Source organism: Trematomus bernacchii, unplaced genomic scaffold (assembly GCF_902827165.1).
Source record: "Trematomus bernacchii unplaced genomic scaffold, fTreBer1.1, whole genome shotgun sequence".
NCBI classification, from domain to species: Eukaryota; Metazoa; Chordata; class Actinopteri; order Perciformes; family Nototheniidae; genus Trematomus; species Trematomus bernacchii.
In genome coordinates, this window is record NW_022987724.1 from 430,004 (window position 1) to 447,877 (window position 17,874).

Below are 17,874 nucleotides of genomic sequence, written 5' to 3' on the forward strand. Positions count from 1 at the left end.
GTCTGTCTGTCTGTCTGTCTGTCTGTCTGTCTGTCTGTCTGTCTGTATGTCTGTCTGTCGTCGTCTGTCTGTCGTGTCTGTCTGTCGTCTGTCTGTCGCTGTCTGTCTGTCTGTCTGTCTGTCTGTCTGTCTGGTCTGTCTGTCTGTCTGTCTGTCTGTCTGTCTGTCTGTCTGTCTGTCTGGTCTGTCTGGTCTGTCTGTCTGGTCTGCTGTCTGTTGTCTGTCTGTCGTTGTGCTGTCTGTTCTGTCTGTCTGTCTGTCTGTCTGTTCTGTCTGTAATGTCTGTCGTCTGTTCTGTCTGTCTGTCCTGTCTGTCTGTCTGTCTGTCTGTCTGTCTGTCTGTGTCTGGTCTGTCTGTCTGTTCTGTCTGTCTGTCTGTCTGTCTGTCTGTCTGTCGTCTGTCTGTCTGTCCTGTCTGTCTGTTGTCTGTCGTCTGTCTGTCTGTCTGTGTTGTTTGTGTGTTGTTCTGGTGTGTGTGGTGCTGTGTGTGTAATCAAGTCAATTCTTGTAAGCCGGGTCATTGAACCTGTCGCTCTTGGCTGCACAGTAGGTGTTTTGTCTTTCTTTAAATGAAATGTTACTCTTCTGTCTCTCTCCCAGATGCAGGAGCTGGAGCAGAGGGTGATCGAGTCTGACCAGCGAGCTGAGAGTGCTGAGAAACAGGTGCTTGTAAAATATTAAAGGATACTTCCACAATATCACCAAAGAGAAGTCCAACAGGGTGAGAAACACGAGTGGTCACATGGTCACACAGGTTTCTAACAGACTTCCAAAATTAGCTTAACTTGCTTCTTAGTTGTTAACCTTTTTAATTAAAATGTTAATCAATAACACCCATCCTTTTGAGTTTGAGTGCTCTGTTTGCAGCCTACTTTGGACAAGAGCATTTGGAAAATAAATCTAATGTAAAATTGACCACTACTTGTCGTTGTGCTAATCTACCTATAAACTGTTTGTTTACAACCTGTATAAACGGCTTGTGTTTTCTACCATGTTGGACTCTGTTGTTACACTTTTTCTAAGTTCTTAGATTTTATTCAATATTTTGGTAACATTGATATCATGGCTGATGGAAACCATAACCCAAAACTGCAAAAATAACAGCCAAGTTGTACAAAAACTGGAACTGTCTTTTAAAAAAGTAAAAAACGTAATAATAAGATGGCTGAAATCTCTAGAAAAAGCTACTAAGTGGACTTTGAACTTAAAAAGTTTTCAAGATCAAAAATACATTTTCATGTAAATCTGAGTGGTATCAGAAGAAATCCTAAAATTGGGATCCAGAAGTCAGAAAGTCAGATTTCGCGTTTGTGTTCATCTAGAATAGAGTAGAAGTCAAACTAAGACTAAACAAAGGATAATAAATAGCTTACAGTAGATATCACACACACTCTGTCTCTGTTGCTGTTGTGTTTATTCTCCCATTTGCTGCCATTACTGGCCGTTCCAGGTGTTTTCTGAAGGTGGTCATTTAATGGTGCCCTTTCTTTGAAAACAACACATACCTGAGGGCTTAGAAAGCCTTTTCTTGTGTTGAGTTAGCAAAAAGTGTTCTCTGTGTTTTCTTCCCAACTTTGTCTGGTGCCTATCAAAACTTAACGGAGCGTGCTAATTTGAGCTTTTGGCCGTGCACCGTGCTCGTGAATTAACTCCTAATTATGCTTTTTCAGATCCATGTCATGGAAGAAAAGCTGAAGTCTGCAAACATACAAACCAGCGAATCAGAGAGCTCGTTGTACAGAAAGTATCAAGAGCTGACCAATCAGGTTCAAGAAAAAGATGCTGTGATAAAGAGATTAGAGGTGCAGCTGGAAAAACAGGTATGGACGGAGCATCAGATAAAGAAAGACATGTCCATTTATGTTCATACGATGTAGGTTAAATAATCCAAAAACCCTGTTTTCTCTGTCTGCAGATCTTAGTCAGAGCCCAGGAGGCCAAAGTTATCGAGGAGAAGGCGGCCAAGATTAAAGACTGGGTCACCTTTAAGCTTAAAGAGGTAAGCTCACACATGTAGAGAACCGACTCAGGGAAGCCCTCACCCAGCTGCGAGACGACATCTGTGGAAACAAGACAAGCTTAGTGTTAGAAATGTTTAAATATAGCTGGTTATAAACAGTCAGAAATGAGAAATGATACTTGTCATAACCATACTTGCCAACCCTCCCGATTTTCGCGGGAGACTCCCGATTTCATGACCGAAAGAACGAGATCGTGGATACAAGCGGCCGAGATGGGTTTTCTCCGCAGGGTGGCTGGCGTCTCCCTTAGGGATAAGGTGAGAAGTTCAGTCATCCGGGAGGGACTCGGAGTTGAACCGCTCCTTCTTCGCGTCTAAAGGAGCCAGTTGAGGTGGTTCAGGCACCTAGTAAGGATGCCACCTGGGCGCCTCACTAGGGAGGTGTTCCAGGCACGTCCAGCTGGGAAGAGACCGAGGGGTAGACCTAGGACCAGGTGGAGGAATTATATCTCTTCGCTGGCCTGGGAGCGCCTTGGGATCCCCCAGTCAGAGCTGGTTGATGTGGCCAGGGAAAGGAACGTGTGGGGCTGGAACTGCTACCCCCGCGACCCGACCATGGATAAGCGAGAGAAGATGGATGGATGGACTCCCGATTTCATTGCCCTCTCCCGGTTTCCTCCCGGGGTCATATTTCTCCCGCATTTCTCCCGATTTCTGACAAAAATCCGATTTACTCACGACTGTTTCCACTCGGACTTTAATAAAGCTACACCATTGTTTGGTTTCCATGGTAGCGCGTCTCTTTAGTAGCGCGCGCAACTGAAAGTGAGAGGGTGTTCAGAATGGTGAGGAAGATAGTCACAGAAACAAAAATGGACAACTCGACCCTCTGCTGTCGTATACACTCCTCCAACCCACACATATGTTCCATCAAGGCAGTGCACTTACAACTACAATAAGCATTTGTAGATTCTTTTCATCTTTAAAAGTCAGTTTCCCCGCTGCGAGTCTCCGGCGCTAACAGTTCTAACAGCTCCGGCGATCCACTAGCACCCCTCCCCCCCCTTCCGCGGTGGTTTTGAAATGCTCCCGATTTCTGAGGTCTCAAGGTTGGCATGTATGGTCATAACACTTGCATAAAAACTCAAATTACAATATTAATTTAAAAGATAGGAACAAATGTTATTGTTTCAACTATAAACGTTGTGTAAAAAGTGTTGTTTAAGGTTATTACGTGTGCTTCGTTGCAGATGGAGCAAGAGAACCAGAAGCTTAAAATGGCCAACCTGAAGCAGACAGAACAGATAATGCTGCTGCAGGACAAACTACAAGGTAAATACCGGCAGAAGAAACTTCATTTGGAAAGAGTGAAAAGCTTTTAGGCTTTTATTTGATGTCTTTCAAGTCTGATTATACTATACAGGGTACTACTTAAAAAGCAAAACAAATGCTCTACTCTTTCTTTTGTATGATTTTCACAGAGTGCTGCATCCAAAAAAATAAATGTTTTTTCTAAGCTTTTCCCATCCACGGTCTTTATGAGACTCCAACACTAATAGTAAATTAAACAAAGTAAATACAATTACAATTTGTTTTAATATAATGTCTGCTGTAAATGTAGCCAGTAGTTAAAGGTGGGGTAGGTAAGTTTGAGAAACCGGCTCGAGATACACTTGTTGTTATATTCCATGGAATGCTCTTAACATCCCGATAGCAATGAATATCTTAAGTGCTTTGACTAAAAATCCATAAAAAAATGTCATCTGTGGAAGCCGTAGTACTGTAAAAAGCACGACCAATCATCTGAGCCGGCCCGGCTAAAATAACTGGATGGCCTACCTGCCTGTCAGCCTTCCATCTGTGCACAAACTTATCTCGTGCCCTCATTGGTCATGTGCGCGTTCGTGTGTGTTGGAGGAGGGGCTCTGTAAAGAAGTGGCAGATTTTTTCCGGCTGTGTATTTTCAAATTCTAGCGCACTCGAGCTGGTTTCTCCAAAATGACCTACCCCACCTTTAAGTATTAGATTACAATTCATAAAGTAAATGTATTAATTTGATTTACATTCATTAGTACACTGTTTATTTGGGCAATGCACTCTTATTTCCTGCTCAAATATAGCAGATATTGTCATTATTCTTTTAGCAGTTGTACAGTAAAAGGTCATGTAGACAGATTGAATGTTTCTGTTACGATATTTTCCCAGAGCTCCAGTGGAGAGAGACTGAGTGACAGGTGTTGTGTTTCTCCTGCAGCTCTCTTAGAGAAACATGCCTCCTCTGGATCTCCTGCCACCTCTCCTGTAATGGATACCCACCTGGTGCCCAGCAGCCCGCTGTTTCCCCCCAGCTGCCCCGAGACCCCACCTGCACCGGAGGACTGCTGGAGGCAGGCCGGCCCCCGAGGAGCCTCTCACATCAAGACCTCGCCCACAGGTGTGCTGCACTTACTTTATATCATCTGGGGAAGGGAAGCAGGAAGCTTTTGAGGCATGTGGTCGATCACATGACTGGAGCAGAACCTACAATAATGAAAGCCTTACCAAAATCCAGTTGAAGATTTCCCAAGTGTTTTGCTTATTCTACAGAGTAAAGTAAATAACTTCTCAGCAAATAGTTTTAGTGTTTATAAAAAATTATAAGCATTTTAACACATGTTATCTCAAACCATAGAAAATGTTCATGAATCCTGGTGCATTCCTTATAAATGACCTTTCAAATATAACTTATTGTTGAAACATTAATCTTTATAATTATCATCATCTGGTGCCTCACTAATAACTTTCTTAAACGCATCTCTTATAATCAACAAGTTGATCCTTTGTGTGGGTATTCTGCTCGGATTTATTATTTATCAACAATTTTTTGATCCATATTTACTTATATAGTGATGTATATGTGACACGATACATTTCCACACCCTGCTACTCATAAGAATTAACACGTATTTTCCTTGAACATTGTTTCATCCGTGTTATCTTTTTCTCAAATCTTATGATTGTGTCTCCTCAGACGTGAAGCAGAGCAGTAAAGCGGTTTGTCTCGGGGACCTGAGGGCCCATGACACGGTGTCTAACAGTGGTCCCGAGCAGCTGGTGGTCCCCGAGGGTCCGGCAGGAGGCTCTGATAGAGACAACTCCTCCGATGAGCTCAACAGCAAGTTCCGCTCTCAGTGCCTCCACTCCTCCTCTTCCTCCTCCTCTTCCTCCTCAGCCTACGAGATGGCCCACGGCCCGAGCTCCCCGGAGTTGTCCCTCAGGATAACCCCCAAAAGCCCCCTCCTGTCGCGCTCCCCCTCCACCAACAACCCCTTCCCCAATCCTTCAGTTCACCAATCAGGCGCCAGCATGACGCTCCCTAAAGTCCGGACCCCCCTCACCCCCAGGGACAGCATCCAGCTGGTGAAGAAGCACTACAGCCAGCCGCAGCCCAGCCTGGACCGCCTGCATCAGCTCAACGTCAGCATCGACATCATGAGCCCCTCCTCCACCTGCTCCACCCTCAAGAGCTCGGGCACCTCGCCCTTCTCGCAGGTTGTGGAGGAGACGGACATTGATGATGGGCTCCCCGACAGCATGGACGGGGTGGTGGAGGAGTCTGGTTTAGAGGAGCTGTGCCGGGGGGGGGTCTCCTCCTCCGTGGGTCTCCCAGACGAACAGGATCAGCTCGATCCTCCGCCAACACCTCCGTTACACCGCTTCCCTTCATGGGTATGAGTCTTGTTTGAGTCTTACATGCAAGCATGAGCAATATCTTTTTGTAGCTGTCACTGCCCGGAGCCTAGGATGTTTGAGAGATGAAGGTTGATACCGCTCTCATGTCTGTACAGTACATATGAAGCGACCAGCAGTCAGTTAGCTTAGCTTAGCACAACAACTGAAAAAAGGGGGAGACATTTGCAATTTTAGAAACTACTAAAAATATTCCCATCAATACCTTCTGTAACATTACAAATTATTTTATTCACACAGATTTAACAAAAGAATATATAATATGTAAATAAGTGAGTTGTAGAGGTGTGCTAACCAGCTGGTAGCAGTTTAACTTCAGATGTACCGTACCCCTATGAGAGCAATATCTATCGTACTGAAAACTGTGAACAAGTGTATTTCCCGAAATGTTATTCCTTTTAATGACGACATAATATTGTACCGTCTGAAAGTGTTTATATTGAATGTTTGAGTGGAGTGAGGGGGGAATATAACTGCCTTTGTTCTCTCTGCAGGAGAGTCGGATCTACGCTGTGGCAAAGTCAGGAATGAGAGTATCTGAGGCGAGTCCTGGAGCCAGGGGCCCCGGGCGAGGTGAGTCCCCCGCAGACTGAAACTAGCCACTCCTTCACTTACATACACTTTCCTTTAAAATCCATTTATTGTCAGTTTAATGCAAATAGGAAGAAAGAAAATAAGTTTATCATGTGTAAAGGCGAGTTTCTTTATACTCCATATTTCAACTAGACAATTACAATTCCTTAATTTAATATATTAAAAGCGTTTCAAAAGAAAAACATTATTTAGGACATCTAACGGACAATTAAAAAAGCCATTAAGGATCTAAGAATAAAGTAATTCAAACAAGCTAAAATAGATGAAGACAGTATAAATCAGTGTATAACTCTGCATGAGCCTGGGTGGTGTAGAGAAGAGTCATTACTCTGAAGTGACATGTCATTCAGCTGTGTGGTTAGTTTGGATCTGTCAGAGCCGCCTTTGATGTCACTTCCTCCGGCCCGAGGCTACACACACCTGCACAGGTGGGCCGCTCTCTCTTCAGGAGGCTCTCTTTCTTTTCTTTAAAGAGCCGAGGACGAGTGTAAGAGTGTGGGGGGGGGGGTAAAGAGGAGCTGAGGGAGAAGCAGCTTTTTAATCAGCCGCGATGAAAGGAGGTGGTCTGGGTGTAATTACTGCGGTGCGTTCTGTCCCGACGTCTTCCATTTTGTCAGGATGCAGACAGCGAGGTCTGACAGCTCTCTGACTGCCAAGTGGTTCATTCAGCCTCCTCTCATGTTTGTGCCTGAAGGTGCATCTGTTGGAGCGTTCAGATCTCAAATTGAATACAAAGGGCCAGATCTAAAAAAAGAATATGCTCAAGACTACTTATCTTTCAGTAACCCTGCTGCAAATGTGTGTACATTTTTAAAGAGCACTCTGAGAGCCAAGACCTTCTCAAAGGCCAAATGCCCTATCTTTCAATATCATTGAAAAAGAAATATAATTATTATATCCGCCTCCTGATTTCAATCCACCATAAAATCTAATGGGTTCTTACTTGGCCCATGTTACATCATTTCACCCACTTTCATGACAATTAGGCCGGTAGTTCTTCCGTTATCCTGCTTGGGAAACCAAAACCATTACCTCCTAGGTGGATGTAACTTCAAATAGATACATATGATCTACTTTCTTTCCCTCCTTAGCAGCTATTCAGACATAACAATTACAATGGCCTTTTTTCTTCTTTCATTTTCATTTGTGACCACTGTTATATTTACACATTCTAAATAATGTAAATAAATGCCTTGCTATGTTTTGTTTACATTTCATAAGGAAATAACAGTAAAACATATACATTCTGAATAAAAAATGTGTATGTTGCAGGGTCCACCTTACCCCAATATCCAGCGGCAGGTCCGTTCACCCAGTTGATCTACAAGAATATCAATGTACCGGTCTACACCACACTGAAAGGGGTGAGTGAAATATTCTTTGTTATCATGATATTATTGTTTTAGGTTGGGTTTTACTTTAAAGGTCCCCTATTATACTGTTTTTCATCAATACATTATAGGTCTCCGATATATACAAAACATGTCTCTGAAGTGGTTGGCTCCAAATACCAAACTGATCATTGCAGCATCCCATAATCCCCTCTGTTTCAGCCCTGTTTCCAAAGTGCTGATTCTCTGTCTGTTACTTTAGATGAAAATAAGGAGCCCCTCCCCACGCCCCTCTGAGAGATATTTGGTTAAAAAGAACACAATGGTGCTCTAGGAGGAGATTCAGGTGATAAGGTGGAGGGGGGTTACCTTGGTTGGTGATTGGCTAATGGTTACACAAGCCAAAAAATCGTTATGACATCATAAAGTGGCCAAAATCTGATCAGCTCATTTTCAGACAGGTTTTTATATAAATGGATCAGGACAAAAAGAGAGAGAATCTTTTTTCCTGAAACTTTCAGAGTCTCTTTTCACAGAGGGGACACATGTTGATGTAGAAGAGACATGAAGAAGTGGTTTTTGCAGAATAGGTGACCTTTAACACTACTCTTTCCGATGTTTGTTTCAGAAAGCCACTCAGATCAGCAGCGTTCCTCTGCCTGACGATGACTCCGGGTCTGAGGACGACAGCAGCTCTCTGGCCAGTTTACGCACCTCCATCCTGATCCCCGACAAGAAGGGCAGCGTCCCCGGGAGCCCCAGAGCCGCCAAGAGAGGTGAGGAGGAGCACAGGGCAGACAAATTAAGAGAGGGAAAACCACCCAGCTTTAAAATGATTAGGGACAAAGCATGTGTGAGATAAATAATTTAAGTGTTTTATTAGCTAAAGGAGTTAATTATTCAGTTTGTGTATAAACTGAATAATTACAGTTCATGCTGCAAAGATGCATGCTTGTACAGTAAATGAACACATTTTCCTGTTATTAAAAAGCCCTTAAAGAAGAAAAAAAAACTTAACTGAGGCTGTAGCTCAGGGGGTGGTTTTCCACCAATCGGAGGGTCGGTGGTTCTATCCCGACCTTTTTAGACATTTAAGTGTCTTTGGGCAAGATACTGTATATCTTACTGTATGATCACTGTAGAAGTCTTTGGATAGAAGCTACATGAAATGTAGCCATCTGTGACAGACAGAGCACCATTCTGCCCCATTCTTTCCTATTCAAACAGAGAGATAACCAACACAGAATAGGCAGAATTGTGTCCGCTCACCAGAATGCTATGCAGTTGGAAGAATCTGCATTGGAAGGACAGAAAGTACCAAGATACATTTGAAATCACTACCTGAATTAGAAGAAGGGAAAGCAGACTAGAGCACTCAGTATCTGCAGACATTCACCACTTCAACTCAATGCAGAGTAACTGCAGGAATGCATTGAGCATCACCTACTGATGATATCTCTGATGATAAGTGACTTCACAGTCTGGATTTTCCATTTGGGAAACTTCTGTCTCAAACCTCCGGCTCCCCGCTGGCTCTGAATCAAGAAATGTATAATTTATTTTCTGTGTTTTTATCCCTTGTTTGCTTTTTTAACTTTCTGTACCTTTACATATGCAATGTCTCCTGTTTTCTTAGGTGTGTCCATGTCCTCCATCAGCTCAGAGAGCGATTATGCCATTCCTCCAGATGCATACTCCCTGGACAGCGACTACTCTGAACCAGAACACAAAGTCCAGCGGACCTCCTCCTACTCCTGCGAGAGCACCGGGTCTGTGAGTGGACTCCTTATTATTATTATTATTATTAATAAAATAAAGGGCCTTCAGCTGTCATTTCCACAGTTTCACTTAAAGGTGGGGTAGGTAAGTTTGAGAAACCGGCTCGAGATACACTTGTTGTTATATTCCATGGAATGCTCTTAACATCCCGATAGCAATGAATATCTTAAGTGCTTTGACAAAAAATCCATAAAAATGTTTTATCTGTGGAAGCCTATACACACTTTATTCATCTTTCACTTATTGCACTGCATAATTGCACCTATATAAAACTTATGTCAACAATTTGTCTATTGCACTATTTTATGTCTTTTTTCTTCTGTAAACAATATCGTACGTTGCATTGTTGGAGTAGCCTAAAACACAAGATTTTCGTTTCAAAACTTTTGCTGTAGCTATTTTTTGCATGTGACAAATAAAGCCTTTGAATCTATATAAATAATGACCAGCAAACCATTTGAGTTAGGCAGATCCAGTGTGATCAGTCAGGTGTGTTTGAATGACCTCTGAGCAGTCGGATGTGTTTGAATGACCTCTGAGCAGTCGGGTGTGTTTGAATAACCTCTGAGCAGTCAGGTGTGTTTGAATAACCTCTGAGCAGTCGGATGTGTTTGAATGACCTCTGAGCAGTCAGGTGTGTTTGAATAACCTCTGAGCAGTCAGGTGTGTTTGAATAACCTCTGAGCAGTCAGGTGTGTTTGAATGACCTCTGAGCAGTCAGGTGTGTTTGAATGACCTCTGAGCAGTCAGGTGTGTTTGAATGACCTCTGAGCAGTCAGGTGTGTTTGAATAACCTCTGAGCAGTCAGGTGTGTTTGAATGACCTCTGAGCAGTCAGGTGTGTTTGAATGACCTCTGAGCTGTGTGTGTGCAGGAGATGCTGGAGAAGTCGGGGTACCTGCTGAAGATGGGCAGTCAGGTGAAGGCCTGGAAACGCCGCTGGTTCATCCTGAGGAACGGAGAGATTCTCTACTACAAATCTCCTGTGAGTGTGAGCCGGCTGCTGCTTCCTTCTAGGGATTTCCTGTCTGCACAGAAAATCATTGCATGAATATTTCAGAATGTTGTGTGTTTGCGTGTACGTTGGCTGCAGCTGACATACCCATGTACATCACTGATATTACAAACTTTGTGATTGGATTTATACAAATCATCTTGGACAGAAGTTAAGTTTCTTGTGTATTTTTGTGTGTTTTTAGAGTGACGTGATCAGGAAACCTCAGGGTCAGATCGAGCTGAACTCGGCCTGCAGTATAGTCCGGGGAGAAGGAGCTCAGACATTTCAAGTAAGTGGAAAACAAACCTTAAATCATGAGAAGACTATCCAAACAGTTCTTGAAGTTGTGTAGGGTGGGTATGAATTACGCTTCACCCTGCTACAGGTTATGTAAAGAATTACAATAGTAGTTTTTATAGATTTACGATATATAAGATGTCAGCATGAGTTGTAAGTGGACACACACAGCTTTACACACCCCAGCACTCTTATTATAGCGCTGCATCACAGTGGAGCTTTACTGCTGCATACCAGAGGAGCAGCTTAAAATGACATCAGGTATAGCGTTGGTCTGGAATGTTTCCCTGGATGCTGATTCTCATCTCCTCTGACACGATGATACTATCTCAGTCTCGGCTGAAGCATTTTTCCCATATTTCTCCCTTTTTTCGTCCACTCAGCTGATCACAGAGAAGAAGACCTTCTATCTGACCGCCGACTCTCCCAACATCCTGGAGGAGTGGATCCGGGTCCTGCAGAACATCCTCAGAGTCCAGGCCAGCAGCCCCGTTACCGTGGAGACCACCACCGCCAGGCCCACTGTGAGGGGCTGGCTCACAAAGGTCAGTTATTAGAGACCCTGAAACTTTGGTATTGCATACAGTAAGTGCTTTTCTCCAAGCATGAGATGATAAGATAAATACATCGACTGTCTAAAAGCTCAATATGTAACTACTGCTGGTAGACAATGAGCTTAGCTTAGCATTAAGACTGGAAAAAGGAGCAAACAGTGTCATTTTGGGAGTAGTCTATTTTCATGTAATATAAAATATTTGTATGAAAGTTAGGACAAAAAAGTCCTAAATTAAAAACAAATATATAATGAAAATATTCCTTTGAGAATTCTGCTAATTGAAAAACTGATTGTTATAGCTCAAGTTTTTATAGCATTTGAAGACACTTAAATTCAGAGTTGCTACAATAATGTTTCCTTAAAACGTCACTTGTTTCACAGTTTTTACTGAAATAATGTATTTCACTTTACTTGGTTTTTAGCTGGTCTGTTACTCTAGGTAATCCTTACTGATATTCACTTCCATTGCATAGTTTCACGAGGTATAGATTAGCCGGCTTTCTCCCTGAAGAGGATGCCTCATTTTCAGCCCTAACGTCTCTTTCAGACAGATATAGAAGTGTCTGTCGTCGGGGTGGGGAGGGTTTGACGGAGCACTTGAAGCAGATTCTTGAAAACCTCCTTCACGTTGGGACACGGTTGTTAGGCCTGAGCTGCTGGAATGCTTGAGACCTCCTTCCCTTCCTCCCTCCTCTGCTCCCTGCCTTCCCTTATCCTCCCGTCTGTTGGTTAACTTAAGACACTTAAACATCTGACGGGTGTGAGTGATGGGTCTCTGACGGATGACTGACAGCACATGTCCTTTCACCAAACCCCAAACCCCTTCCTGAGAGTGGTCTTTGATCTGCTGCTCATGACGTGATCTCCGTCCAGACAGGACTCTCAGCGCTGCTAACCCGCTGACCCTCTGAGGTCACAGCTGGCTCTGGGTCCACGGCATCCACAAGTGACGACATTCACATTTCTTAAACTCTCTGAAAGAGGACTGTTGCTGAAAGTGATGTTCCATGATCACCAGAAGCTGCATTCCTGGTCAAAGGGCCTCAATTATGCTCATTTTCAAAATCATATTAGTTTGTTGGCCTCTACTGTGACATGTCTCCATGCTTTAATGTTCAAAAAGCTCTTTATTTGTCTCATACTACCTGTGCTGCAGCACATCTTTTCACCCTCTGTCTGAAACCAGAGCCCAGTCTGCTTTGATTGGTCAACCGCTTAGAGATGTCCCGCCCCTTAGCCCAACACGTACAATGTTTTGGAGTGCTAGCCAATAGGTTAACCTCCATAACATAGTGACGTCACTATGTTATGGAGGTAAACAAAGGTGTCCAATGGAGGTTTTCAAGGTTCAAGGTTCAAGGCTTTTATTAGTCATACGTACATAGCTACAGTGTAGTTATGACGATGAAAGTCTTAGGTCAAAGATACAACTCTCTCTGGAGGGAACACAGGGATTGTAGCCTTTGCAGACCATTTACATGCACAAGAAACCTATATAACACACTACAGGGAAGGTGTGCGAGTGTGGATATGAAGTTAGCTGTCTCACATACTTTACTGAAGGCTCCTGGGACATCTGCGGATCAGATGTGGACTAACATCTGTCTAGCTTTTTTAAATGTCTTTTGTCTGAGTTTCAAAGGATATAAAAGAATAAAAGCACAAGTCATGTTTTTGCTTCTGTTTGGAAAATCGGGTCAGGTAGAGTTGGGGCTTTTTTTGTGATACTTTTCTCATACCATTGTCTGATTTCTTGTCTCAGGTCAAACACGGACACTCTAAGCTGGTGTGGTGTTCTTTGGTTGGAAAATCCTTCTACTACTATCGTAATCAGGAAGACAAGGTATATAACTCCTTTCTCATAACATGCCACGCTTGCTTTTCATTTTGTCTTTTCTTTTACTATTTTAAAACCTTCCTCAGAAAAGATTTTGTAAATAAATACTTGTTAGTGGTTTTCTTGATCTGCAATAGAGGACTGGTGGTTACAGCTTTTGCTTATACAAGAAAAAGAAGGTGTTATTATGTCAGTGTAACTATTTTTACAAACCTTTTTACAATTTATGTAAAAATGTGATTACTGGCTGCTAACACGGTACTTCTATTATCACTGCTACTCATTGCTAATATAATGAATGTGAACCAATTTTGATGTGAATGTTTGCTTACCTCTGTATTTATATATCTGGCCTAAATCTTTGCTGAAACAATGTAAAGATTGTTGGATAACAGAATTTCTGATTGTGATTGAGTTTGTTCCTTTTCTTCAACACGTTTGTTTGTTTTATCTTAGTTCCCACTAGTGTTAATTTCGTTGACTAAAACTATGACGAAATATGTTCGTCAACGACCTTTTTTTCCATGACGAAAACGAGACGATGACGAGACGGCACCGACGGCAATAAACAATAACTGTAACGAAATCATCATGCAATATCGTTGACGAAAAGTGACGAGACGAAAATGTAGTTTACTAAATAAAAACTATGCCAAAATCTCTCTTTACTTTCGTTGACGAAAAATGAGGAGACGAAATATTATCAAAGATAACGTTACATCTCTGAAAGTCAGTTTTTCTCCCAGCAGTTCCGGTGCTGCGGCTGGGTGCAGCAGCTGTGTGTCTGTGCCGCGCGCGGCGGTACATTTGAAATACACCGGACAGCGGCACACTGTGAACTGTCAGGAAGACTCGGGTCTAACTCATGGTCTAACTAACCTTATTTAACAGAAAATAAAATGGCAACAACAGGGCTTGGGAGCAGTGGTCGCACTCGCGTTAACCGAATACCCCCCCCGTCAGCGCGAGTGAGTGATACATTGTGCACTCGACGGGTAATAATGGATTATGACGGAAATGTTACGATCTTGTCTGTCAAAATGACTGACAACGAAAAAGTATAAAGCCATCATTGCTTGGGAGAAAGAAACAATGTGATATTTGGGCCCATTTTCGCTACAATGAGGCGGAGAAAAAAAGCGAATGCATTGTTTTATCAGAAGGGAAGCAATGTAGCCATAACACAGCTGGTAAAAACACCACAAACCTGACCAGATACTCTCTGCAAAGCTGCATTCTTAATCATTCAACCTGTGTTTTTCATCATCAAATAAGGACAAGATATAATCTTATTGTGAAATAAGTTTGACTAAAATGACAAATTATTGGTTTTGGCTAGACTAGTTTGACTGAAATGTTCAATATAATCTGATGACTAAAAAAGACTCAACAGTTTTCATTGACAAAAAGTAGACTAAAATAATTAGTTTTCTTCGACTAAAATAAGACTAAAATGCTCAGACTTTTAGTCGACTAAATCTTGACTAAAATAGTTACTGTTTTAGTCGACTAAAATAAGACTAAAATGCTCAGACTTTTAGTCGACTAAAACTTGACTAAATAAAAACAGGATGAAGGTGACTAAATATGACTAAAACGAAAAAGGAAATTTAACACAGGACTATGACTAAAACTAAATTAAAAAATAGCTGACGAAATTAACACTAGTTCCCACTACTTTAATTCCCTGTTTACTAATTTAAGTTGTTCCTCTCAGTTGCCTCTGGGTCAGCTGCAGATACGCTCCGCCTCCGTACAGGAAGTGGATCGCTCCTGTGACTCGGATGAGGACTATGAATCCGGCAATCGAGGATTCCTCTCCTCACACTGCACCTTGGTGGTCCAACCCCGAGACCAGAGTCCTACATACCTGCTCATCGGCACCAAGCAGGAGAAGGTAATGTTGCATTAATGTCATGAATATATAGGTGAGATGTGATGCATCCTCAGGCATGGGGTTGATTAATGACGTCTTGTGTTTTTTCTCCACTCAGGACACATGGCTGTATCACCTGACAGTGGCTGCCGGCAGCTGTGCAAACTTTAAAGTGGGAACAGAGTACGAGCAGCTGATCGGTAAACTCCTCGATGCAGAGGGAGACCCAGGTGAGAAATCATATGTCATGTATATTAATGTATAAGCAATGAGAAGCTACTTTGCTCTATTACTAAGTAGCTAGTAACTAATTAACTGGTCAAACCATATTTACACGCCATCAAGTAAAGTGATTAATATGCACCAATATTAAAACCTAGCCGTACTTATTTAGTTTGCCTTTAAGCAATAAACTATAAGTAAATCAGGTTTGAAACATCTTAAATCATCCTGTGAAATAACCACCAGTTGTGTGTTTGAATTCTCCATCTTTAAAAGCTACAACTTCACACAAAAAATACATTATAGCACGACCTCAGCGTCCTCAGTTGTAGCTTTGACGCTGAACTAAAAGTGACATTAAAAGTCATTTATAACTGTTGGTACAGAGTTCATAAAAATATTGGATCACATTTTAACACTGCATATCATAGAGTCGGCATTGGAGATATGTATAACCCTCACACACAGTAGATGTGTAGTAGACTGAAAGGCTTTACGCTCTCTCTATAAGTGGAGACAAATGCAGTCAGTAGCATGCTCCGTGTTATTTTGACCCGCTCCGTGTGACGGTCTTAATCCACGCTGCAGACTGTGTTTACGACGGCAGCGCTGTGTGTGAATTTTAGATTTTCAGCTGTCCAGAGTCATTACGGCTTTGAAACTCAATCTTTGTGTTTGTCTGTGCCTGTGTGTGTGTGTGTGTGTGTGTGTGTGTGTGTGTGTGTTTTCAATGTGTGTGTGTGTGCTTCTCCTTCTTTTCCCAGAATCCTCCTTGTGGAAGAGCGAGGCCTTGAGCTTCTGTAAGGAGGGTCTGCACTCGCCTCTCAGCACTCTGCCCTCTGAAGCTCTGCAGACTGAAGCTCTCAAGCTATTCAAGGTCCGTCTCTCCACCTCTCCCCCCCCCCCCCCCCCTCCTTCTGTCTCTCTCTTGCTATTCCATTTCCTTTCATCCCTTTCTCCGAATCCCTCTCTCCTCTTCTGCGAGAGTCTGTGCAAGGCATCATCCAGCCTCCCTCCCATTACCCCCTCTTCTCCTGGATGCGCTCGATGACCCTCTTCCTCTCCTCCCTCCCGCCTCTAAAGCAGATCAAAGGCTTGAGGACGAGGACCCCAGCTCATTAAAAGTTTGGAAGAGAGATAATGGTCTTGATTATCTGCTCTGATTGAGGCTAACCGGTCCTCCGGTTTACAGGCAGTGTGAAAGGCGGCCCTTTTAAAGAGGAGACATGGGGGGTCAGGGTCCTCAGAGTGGCAGATATGGAAATGGAAGCTACAGGACGGGGGAGGAGAAATAAGATCTTTTCCTCTTTTTTCAACTCTGTGGCCCTCAGTGCGCCCACCCAGGAGCCCCCCCCCTGTTCCACTGCAGACGCTCCACTATGGGATGGAAAGTTGAATGGATCGGCTCTCTCTTTGACAAGCCAGCCTTAAAAACAGACCCACCACACACAAAGAGACACAGTGAATGGGAGTGACACACTTTTCAAGTCTAGGGACTTTGAAGTATTAATGAATCTGACGAGTTGGTTCTTTTGTCTTCAACTGTCCCACTGGATAAAGACAAATAATAATGACATACACATTAGGGCTCATACTGACCTCATATCATGTGTTCTTGTTGGTTTGTCATCACCTGGAGTTTTAGGGTTAGGGTTATTTTAAGATGCAAACTCTTAGTCTCTGGTGTGTATTTGCCTCCCCCTGCTGGTTAGATTCAAAGGAGATTCTAAGGTTTTATTGTCATATATAAAGTGACACGATAATGCAAGTTAAATGCAGAAATTTGTGATAATAAGTCAACTATTTTAATGTAAAATCAAATGAAATAAAACAGAATGTTGAAGTAATTACTCTACAGTATATATTTGAATAATTAGGACTAAACAGTTAGTGCTTTGGAAGTTGGTGTCAGATGTAAAATATGAAGAAGTATTTCCATCTCTGCAGTCCTGTCAGCTCTTCATCAACGTCCTGGCTGAGTCTCCTTCAGTCGACTACCACACCTCGCTGGCCCAGAATGCTTTGCAAGTGTGCCTGACCCACCCCGAGCTGCAGAATGAAGTTTACTGTCAGCTGATCAAGCAGACCAACCGCCGGACACCTCACAACTACTCCCTCACACAGGTCAGCCTGCAGGTTGATTTGAACTTTTAATCAAACTAATATGACCATACTAGGTTAACTCAGAATATGAAGCAGAGTGCTGAAAAGGTTTCAAAAGATCCTGTATATTAAAAATTGTCTCTTTTCCCCATGTCCTCCTGCAGTGCTGGCAGCTGTTGTCTCTGTGTGTGGCTCTGTTCCTGCCTCAGCAACATTTCCTGTGGTACCTGAAACAGTACCTGCAGCGCAACGCCGACCCAAAGTAAGGTCTAAAGCCTGTAGCTGACCCTTCAAAGTAAAAAAAACAACAAAATATCAGCTGTGCGGCAGTTTTTATTGGATTGTTTACATCTCTATCACCTTTTCCCCCACACAGGAGTGAGGTGGGGAAGTATGCCGTGTACTGTCAGAGGTCTGTGGAGCGGACACTGCAGAACGGAGAGCGAGAGGCCAAACCTTCCCGAATGGAGATCGTCTCCATCCTGCTGAGAAACCCCTACCACCACTCACTGCCGTTCAGCATCCCAGTGCACTTCATGAACAACACCTACCAGGTAAAGCACACAAGCACATGTGTCTTACCAAATGTCTTAT

At 42.9% G+C, this 17,874-nt stretch overlaps 1 protein-coding gene across 1 annotated transcript in view; it reads left to right on the forward strand.

Moving 5' to 3' along the window:
- The window catches only part of plekhh1 (pleckstrin homology domain containing, family H (with MyTH4 domain) member 1), a 43,244-nt gene that overhangs the window by 17,825 nt on the left and 7,545 nt on the right, over positions 1-17,874 (forward strand). The window contains exons 3-22 of the mRNA XM_034144466.1: positions 601-663; positions 1,671-1,820; positions 1,916-1,999; positions 3,211-3,292; positions 4,215-4,394; positions 4,971-5,668; positions 6,184-6,262; positions 7,556-7,647; positions 8,243-8,390; positions 9,251-9,387; positions 10,267-10,377; positions 10,592-10,678; positions 11,070-11,231; positions 13,005-13,085; positions 14,797-14,976; positions 15,074-15,185; positions 15,942-16,054; positions 17,125-17,301; positions 17,445-17,542; positions 17,657-17,834. Of these exons, the coding sequence (XP_034000357.1) occupies positions 601-663; positions 1,671-1,820; positions 1,916-1,999; positions 3,211-3,292; positions 4,215-4,394; positions 4,971-5,668; positions 6,184-6,262; positions 7,556-7,647; positions 8,243-8,390; positions 9,251-9,387; positions 10,267-10,377; positions 10,592-10,678; positions 11,070-11,231; positions 13,005-13,085; positions 14,797-14,976; positions 15,074-15,185; positions 15,942-16,054; positions 17,125-17,301; positions 17,445-17,542; positions 17,657-17,834 (3,012 nt within the window). The remainder of the gene's footprint in view (positions 1-600; positions 664-1,670; positions 1,821-1,915; positions 2,000-3,210; positions 3,293-4,214; positions 4,395-4,970; positions 5,669-6,183; positions 6,263-7,555; positions 7,648-8,242; positions 8,391-9,250; positions 9,388-10,266; positions 10,378-10,591; positions 10,679-11,069; positions 11,232-13,004; positions 13,086-14,796; positions 14,977-15,073; positions 15,186-15,941; positions 16,055-17,124; positions 17,302-17,444; positions 17,543-17,656; positions 17,835-17,874) is intronic.